Source organism: Gekko japonicus, unplaced genomic scaffold, assembly GCF_001447785.1.
Source record: "Gekko japonicus isolate JY-2015 unplaced genomic scaffold, Gekko_japonicus_V1.1 scaffold1154, whole genome shotgun sequence".
NCBI lineage: Eukaryota > Metazoa > Chordata > Lepidosauria > Squamata > Gekkonidae > Gekko > Gekko japonicus.
In genome coordinates this window covers 187,503-195,173 of record NW_015163636.1, presented here as the reverse complement: position 1 = coordinate 195,173, position 7,671 = coordinate 187,503, and the positions used below count along the sequence as shown (strand labels likewise).

At 46.5% G+C, this 7,671-nt stretch overlaps 1 protein-coding gene across 1 annotated transcript in view; it reads right to left on the bottom strand.

Moving 5' to 3' along the window:
• Window positions 1–113: 113 nt before the first annotated feature.
• LOXL2 (lysyl oxidase like 2) overlaps window positions 114–7,671 on the bottom strand; it is a 119,032-nt gene continuing 111,474 nt past the window's right edge. The window contains exons 12-14 of the mRNA XM_015407575.1: window positions 6,886–7,022; window positions 5,407–5,518; window positions 114–2,447 (exon numbers count right to left, since the gene is read on the bottom strand). Coding sequence (XP_015263061.1) covers window positions 2,368–2,447; window positions 5,407–5,518; window positions 6,886–7,022 — 329 coding nt within the window. The 3' untranslated portion in view covers window positions 114–2,367. The remainder of the gene's footprint in view (window positions 2,448–5,406; window positions 5,519–6,885; window positions 7,023–7,671) is intronic.

The window sequence follows — 7,671 nt, the reverse complement described above, 5'->3', positions numbered from 1 at the left end:
TGTGGTGGCAGCTGCCGCCAAAGCAGTTATTTTTAAAAATCTGCACAGCCAATGAAATCTCCAATGGCCAATGAGAAACCTTGCTGGGCAAAAGCCCACACCTGGCATCGCCCTTTCTAAAAACACTCGGCAGGCACCAGGAAAGGTGTCAGCAGGCACCATGGCACTCACAGGTACCACATTGGGGGTCCCTGGACTGAACTCCTGAGCCTGCACCCCTCCTTGCTTTGCTGCTGGAGCCACTGCAGTTGAGCAGTTTTCCCCATACCGTTTAGCAATGTAGGTCACATGGAAAGAGTTGGTGAGAGAGAAGCTTCCAACCAGTGACTCTTCAAGTGCTGTGACTGCAGAAGAACATGGATAACAGAAACGTTTGTATGAGTTGCTGGAGTGGCTGGAAGGATGATGGGAAACACAATGACTGTTGTGATGCACCGGTGCCATTCTCATCCTCTAGTGCAAAAGTGAAGCAATTCATTCCCGCCAGCCCAACTGCGGGAGAGCCATGAAACTCATCTCTGTCTCCACTGCTAAGCTAGGTCTCTGCTTTGCCTTTCTGATGTGTGTACCACTAGGAATAGCCACTGGTGGCAACATACAAAAGTGCTAGTTTGGGTTCTGGGTACATAAGCTTGATACACCTCCCCAGCTGGAAGAAACGAGTGCCCGGTCCAAGCGTGGTCATCTGGCCACGAGCCTCACAACACCCCTGTGAGGTAGGTTACACAGGACAAAAAAACAACAACAGATCAGATACTGGCAGATTACTTATGCATTGTTGCAAATCACAGCCGCTAAGTGTGATTTCTAATAATGTACATAGTATTTTAACCATGCAGTGTGTTTTATTCCATTTCTTTTATCTTTGTATCTCAGCTCCCTTCCCTGGTCGCTCTTATCCTGTTTCACAGATGGGAATGGAGGAGGTATGAACCTGCTGCAGTTACTCTTGCCGGGCACAATGCAGCCTGGTGGTAGCTTGGAGGGTGCATGTCTCTGGTCCTTCAGCTGGGGAAGACTTTCACATACTGCAGGAGAGGCAAGGAAGGGTTTCCGTGGGAAACATGGGGAAGCCTAAAAGAACCTTTGTATATCCTGCCTGGGGCTCAAAGAGTCCCTTTTGTAGTTCCTTCACCAACAGCAGCAAAACAAATAGGACTAGAAGCAAGGACTGTCAGCAGGTAGTAGCTAAGATAACAGTCTCTGCCTCATACTGAGAACAAACAGGGCAGGGAGCAAAAGCCATCACCTTCATGTCCTGTTTTCTGGGCATCCAACATTAGCTGGACGGCTGCTTTTGGACTAGAGAGGTCTTGGTTTGGTCCAGCAAGGCAATTCTAAAGTAACTCTGGCTTCAGAGTTGCAGCCAACCTGATTCCATGTACTGGAAGTTCACAAAACGCACCCATAGGCTCTTCAAGTAGGTATGTATGTATATGCCTCTGCAACCCTGCTGATGCATGACCTCCAGCAAAGAGAGGTACAGGGGCCTAGCACCGTTATGCATTTACCAAAGCGTGCAACTGCAACAGTTAAAAAAAAATATCACAGGATCGTCTGACATCACCAGAAAGGCCCAATACATTAATTACCTTTGGAGAGTACATCATGGTTCTTATGGATGGGGGAACATGTGGGGAAGAGAAGACAGGCACTGATCAGAGTACTGGGGAATGCAAGTCAAAGGCAGGCAGGTGGACAGCTTATTGGGTGAAGAACAATTCACAGTCTACTGGTATCCAAAACCGAAATGCAAGGAATAACTTGACAGATGTTTTTGCGCCTTGGTGCATTGAAGCCAGCTGTCAAATATGTTATTGGAGAAGGGATGGTGCCAAGAAATTGGTGGCTGACAAGTACTAGAAATTAAGAAAGCATTCTTGAGACCTCTGTAAGTCATGAGACCTCTGTGGAAATTTCTGTTCTGCATCAGTGGTACAGAGTCGATTTCTCAAATCTTAGTGAGACCGAAGCTGTGTAAGAGAAATTCCCTTACGAATTGCCAGCACCTGACCCCCTGATGTGGGCTGTTGGGCTGGTATTGCCACCTTTCGTTGAACAGATATGGCACAAGAGTTTGCACACAATTCCTGGGGAATAAATTAGGGTGTACAACAAGGGGAAACTAGACAGCTTAGTGCAAAACCTTTGTTTTGCTGGAATGGATATGAAATAAGAACCAACCTTATTCCTTCTGCTGCTGAAGACCATAAAGTAGGACACCCTTGAAAATAACTTACAAAGCTAATTTGAAAGTTCGTGGTTGGTTGCTTGAGTACTTTAGGTTTCGGTGCAGTGGTTAGGGAAACTCTGGGAAAAGGCAGTCCTTCTTCCTTAAATAACAGGGCTGAAGTTAAGGGTTTCTCTTTATCGAGTGGGCACCAGGTTGGTCATAAGTCCTTTGAAGTGATTAAACTTCTCTTCTATTGCTTCGCTGAAGGAGTCGGCTGCGGAGGGGAGAAAATGGAAAGACACAGTGTGGTGGGGGAGGGGCTGTGGCTCAGTGGCAGAGCCCATATTTTGCATGCAGAAGGTCCCAGGTTCTACCCCCGCCATATCTCAGGGAGCAGGTGTTGGAAAAGACCCTTCTCTGCCTGAGACTCTGGAAGGCTGTTGCTGGCCAGAGAAGACAACACTGAGCCAGACAGATCAATGGTCTAAGGCAGTTTTGTATTGCAGTGACAATGAAGATGGACAGGCAGCAGCAAAGTTGCACACTGGCTCACTCCTTGGCATTTCCATCCTCTTCACACATTACAGAATACACATACTGGATGTGGAGTCCCCATACTGTGTCAGATGTAACACAATCACATGTGAGATGTGGGTTTTCTTCAGTTCCCATGTGTGCGCTGCCCAATTAAGATCATGACTGTGGTGCATGTGGAAAAGAGGCTTCAGCCTTCCTCCCTGCACCATTTTCCCCATCTGAAACAGTCCTGGGGTGGGGATAGTGGCCCAAGAAGGGTCTCCCCTGGAACTATTTCAGGGTGGGAAAGTACTACATGAGGGGAAGGCTGAACCCCTTCTCCACATGCACCATGGTCCTTATCTTAATACAGAAACTGAGCTGAGCCCACAACTCATGTGTTACATCATCTGATACAGGGTGAAGACCCTTTGTACAAAAAAGAACTCAAGGGAGCGTTCCATGCAAAGCTGGCCATGATCAAGGACAAAAACGGCAGGGACCTAACAGAAGCAGAAGAGATTAGGAAAAGATGGCAAGAATACACAGAAGTATACAAGAAAGATCTTGATGTCTTTGACAACCACAACGGTATAATCACTGACCTCGAGCCAGACATCCTGGAATGTGAAGTTAAATGGGCCTTAGAAAGCATTACTAACAACAAAAGCTAGTGGAGGTGATGGTATTCCAGCTGAGCTATTCAAAGTCTTAGAAGATGATGCTGTTAAAAGTGCTGCACTCAATTTGCCAGCAAATTTGGAAAACGCAACAGTGGCCACAGGATTGGAAATGGTCAGTATACATTCCAATCCCAAAGAAGGGCAATGCCAAGGAATGTTCAAACTATCGCACAATTGCACTCATATCACACGCTAGCAAGGTCATGCTCAAGATCCTACAAGCTAGGCTTCAACAGTACGTGGATAGAGAACTACCAGAAGTACAAGCTGGGTTTCGAAGAGGTAGAGGAACGAGAGATCATATTGCCAACATTCGCTGGATTATGGAGAAAGCAAGAGAGTACCAGAAAAATATCTACTTCTGCTTCATTGACTATGCTAAAGCTTTTGACTGTGTGGATCACAACAAACTATGGCAGGGCCTTAAAGAGATGGGAGTACCAGACCACCTCACATGTCTCTTGAGAAACCTGTATAAGGGCCAAGAAGCGACAGTTAGAACCGGATATGGAACAACTGATTGGTTCAGCATAGGAAAAGGAGTACGACAAGGATGTATATTGTCGCCTTGCTTATTTAATATATATGCAGAGTACATCATGCGAAATGCTGGCCTGGATGAATCACAAGCGGGAATTAAGATTGCTGGGGAAAAGATCAACAACCTCAGATATGCAGACGATACCACTCTGATGGCAGAAAGTGAAGAGGACCTCAAGAGCCTCTTGCTCAGGGTAAAAGAGGAGAGCGCAAAAGTGGGCTTGAAGCTCAACATCAAAAAAACTAAGATCATGGCATCCGGCCCCATCACTCCTTGGCAAATAGAAGGGGAAGCTGTGGAAGTAGTGACAGACTTCACGTTCCTGGGATCCCAGATCACCGCAGACTGTGACTGCAGCCATGAAATTAAAAGACGCCTGCTCCTTGGGAGGAAAGCGATGGCGAACCTAAACAGCATGATAAAAAGTAGAGACATCACCCTGCCAACAAAAGTCCGCATGGTCAAAGCAATGGTATTCCCAGTATGTAGGACAGCAGTGCAGAATAAATCACTATTCTCCTGGCTGGAGGTTGGGAGCTGAAATGCTTGTACGTCATGAGAGGCCGAGATGGAATCTGTTTACTGATCACTACGCAGATGGTTTAACCTTGAAGAGGGGGAGCAACTGATAAGAACTTGCCTGAGAGAACTTGAACACACACACACACACACATTCCAAAAGGATGCTCTAATGCTTGTAACTCCCTTATGGAGGGAGAGGGGGGGAGAAGGGGGAAGAAAGGTGTATAAATAAACCTGCTGCGTGAGAGGAGGAGGTTCCTTCCTTCCTTCATTCAGACAGTTCCTGCAAGCTTGTATCCTGTCGTCTTTGAATTGCCTGCACCCCTGCACCCCACACCCTAACGAGCAGCACCACACCAGTAGTCATGTATGGCTGCGAGAGTTAGACTATAAGGAAGGCCGAGCGCCGAAGAATTGATTCTTTTGAACTATGGTGCTGGAGAAGACTCTTGAGAGTCCCTTGGACTGCAAGAAGATCAAATCAGTCAAATACTTTGGCCACCAAATGAGAAGGGAGCACTCACTGGAGAAGACCCTGATGCTGGGAAAGATTGAAGGTCAAAGAAGACGGGGACGGCAAAGGATGAGATGGTTAGACAGTGTCATAGATGCAACTAACATGAAATTGAGCCAACTTCAGAGGACGGCGGAAGACAGGAAGACCTGGCGGGAGCTGGTCCATGGGGTCGCGAAGAGTCGGACTCAACTGTGCGACTGAACAACAACAACAACTGGAGAAGACATTTAACTGCTTAGATAGCAGCTGCCAGTCAGAACGGACAATGCCAAGCCAGATGATCCAATGATCTGACTCAGTATAAGACAGCTTTATGAAGCCATGTGATTAGCAGTTTGGTTACCCCTCTACAGGGCATGCATGACATATGGCAGGCAGCAATACACATGAAGTGTCAGGTACTTCCATACCAATTTGATATGGAGCACATCTTTTCAGCCGTTTTTCTACTCACCTATATGGCAGTTGAACATCCAGACACGTTCAGCACTTAACCTGCACTGGCATTTCATGATGTTATTGGAATGATCACACTCTGCGACGTCCTGCTGTGGGTTGACATGGATCTAGGTAAAGGATTGCCAGAGAGGCTTCAGTAGCATCTAAACATACGGATTAAGGTGCTGCATTTGAGTTTTCTGGGGGCAAACTGATCCAGGAACTGGAACTGCAAATAGCAAATCCCCCTCCCCCCATACAGACAGTGGTCAGACAGTTGTTTGTGGAAGAAACTCAGGACTGGATTCAAGCCTTCCCTCTGTCCTTGGTAAGATTCAAGACAATTCCCCAGTTCCAGAGTTGGGAGTTTCATCCTAGAAAATATCCTACAAATGATAAATTTCCAACAACAGTTGTTCTTTTTTTTTGGGAGGGGGAATAACAGCTTAAAAAATAAATAGGACTCTTGTGGCACTTTACATCAGAGGAAGTGGCTCACGGTCCACAAAAGACACCTGTTTATTTTTGCTGCAACAGACAAGCACGGTTATGCCTCTGGAGATGCAATTTTAATTTGCTCCTTGGTTCTGATTTGTATCAATGAGAGAGAACCATAAACACTGTAAGGAAAGTTTAATTGTTTTTAGACTCTAAAATTTAATTGGCTTTGACAATAAGTAGTATTTTCAACCTTTCCTGATCCCATACACTTTGATTCTTTAAAGCACTGACAAACAGAGATCGTGGTCTCTTGGACAAAGAAGTAATCTAGTGGCTGCTTCACAGAGTGCAAAACACCTATAGGGTTTGGGGAGGGGGGCATTCAAATGTGCCCCCATCTCTCTTGCAGTGTGAATAAAAGCTTCACCACTTGATTCTGCTGATGGGATATACTGGCCCTTAGTTTTCAGTTCCCTAGACAAGAGCCCCTAATTTTGTTTGGCATGTGAGCACTTTTGGGATTTTGAGAACACTGAATGGATTCTCCATCACAAAATGGCTGCCATGGGTTGAGGGACAACCAACCACAAAATGGCTGCTGTGGGTGTTGGGGCCAGTCACAGAATACCGGGTGATTGTTAGTCAAGCATCTTGCTATGGTGGAGGCATCTCTTTTTGAATTAGTGCTTTTTGCAGACACAAAAGTGCTGCCTCCTGGGTTCTTCTGAGTCACCCCTTGATATATTGTTGGGGGGAAGAAGGAAGTAGGTGCCAGGGAACACAGTGGTGCCTATAGGTTCCAGGGTGGGGATCACTAGTTTTGCCCATGGACTTGGAGAAAAAAACACCCTGTCCCTTTAAGAGGGGCTTAATGGGCAGCTGAAGCTTTTTATAGCAGGGAGGTAAACAACATCCCCAGGTAATGAACATCTCATTAAGCCTCTATTAAAAGGGCAGGACAATCTTACTCCAGGCAGTTGGCAACCCTAGGTATCACTGCCCTAAGATCACTGCAGGTGTAGGTCAACTATTATTTTGATGAATCACAACAAACCACGAAGATGTATTCTCCTGGTGGGACATCTGTCACATCGATCCACTGGCAGTCAATATCATGCCGGTACACGTCATAGCACCCAACGGTTATTCCTTGCTCCCCAAAATTGGCACATCCATACTGCCTCTGGATGCCTAAAAAAAGGAAGGGATGCGGATGCAAAGAGAACATCAATCACAGTGTTGCATCTAGAAGCCCTTTCCCAAGACTTTGGCAGTCTGTTCAGCTTTAAGGAAGAGAACAGCTGCAGTCATCCAAGCATAATACTTGTTGCAGCCCGGCTTCTCCAAGTGTTCATCAAACGCCATCATGTCCCAGGTTAGCTGGCATCAGACGTTTCTTTCACCAGCCTTGCAAGGGGATATTCTTGCTCCTCTGGTCTGCATAAGCAGCTTGAGGCTCTGATTGCACGCAACTAGTTTGCAAGGATCACTAAGAGGCTCCAGATGGGCATACATAGGGTTGCCAGGCTCCAGGTGGTAGCTGCAGATCTCTTGGGATTACAACTGAGCTCCAGATGACAGAGATCAGTTCACCTGGAGGAAATGGCTGCTTTGGAAGGTAGACTCCATGGGATTATACCCTGCTGAGGTCCCTCCCCTCCCCAAATCCCACTCTCTTCAGGCTCCACCCCCAAAATCTCCAAGTATTTCCCAACCCAGAGCTGGCAACCCTAGGCACACACAATCCTAAAATCGGATCAAATGTAGCCATCCAGTTCAATGGGGCTTAGACAAGCATTGTGATGTGACCATGCTTCCAAATGTGCATCTGCAACTGTAC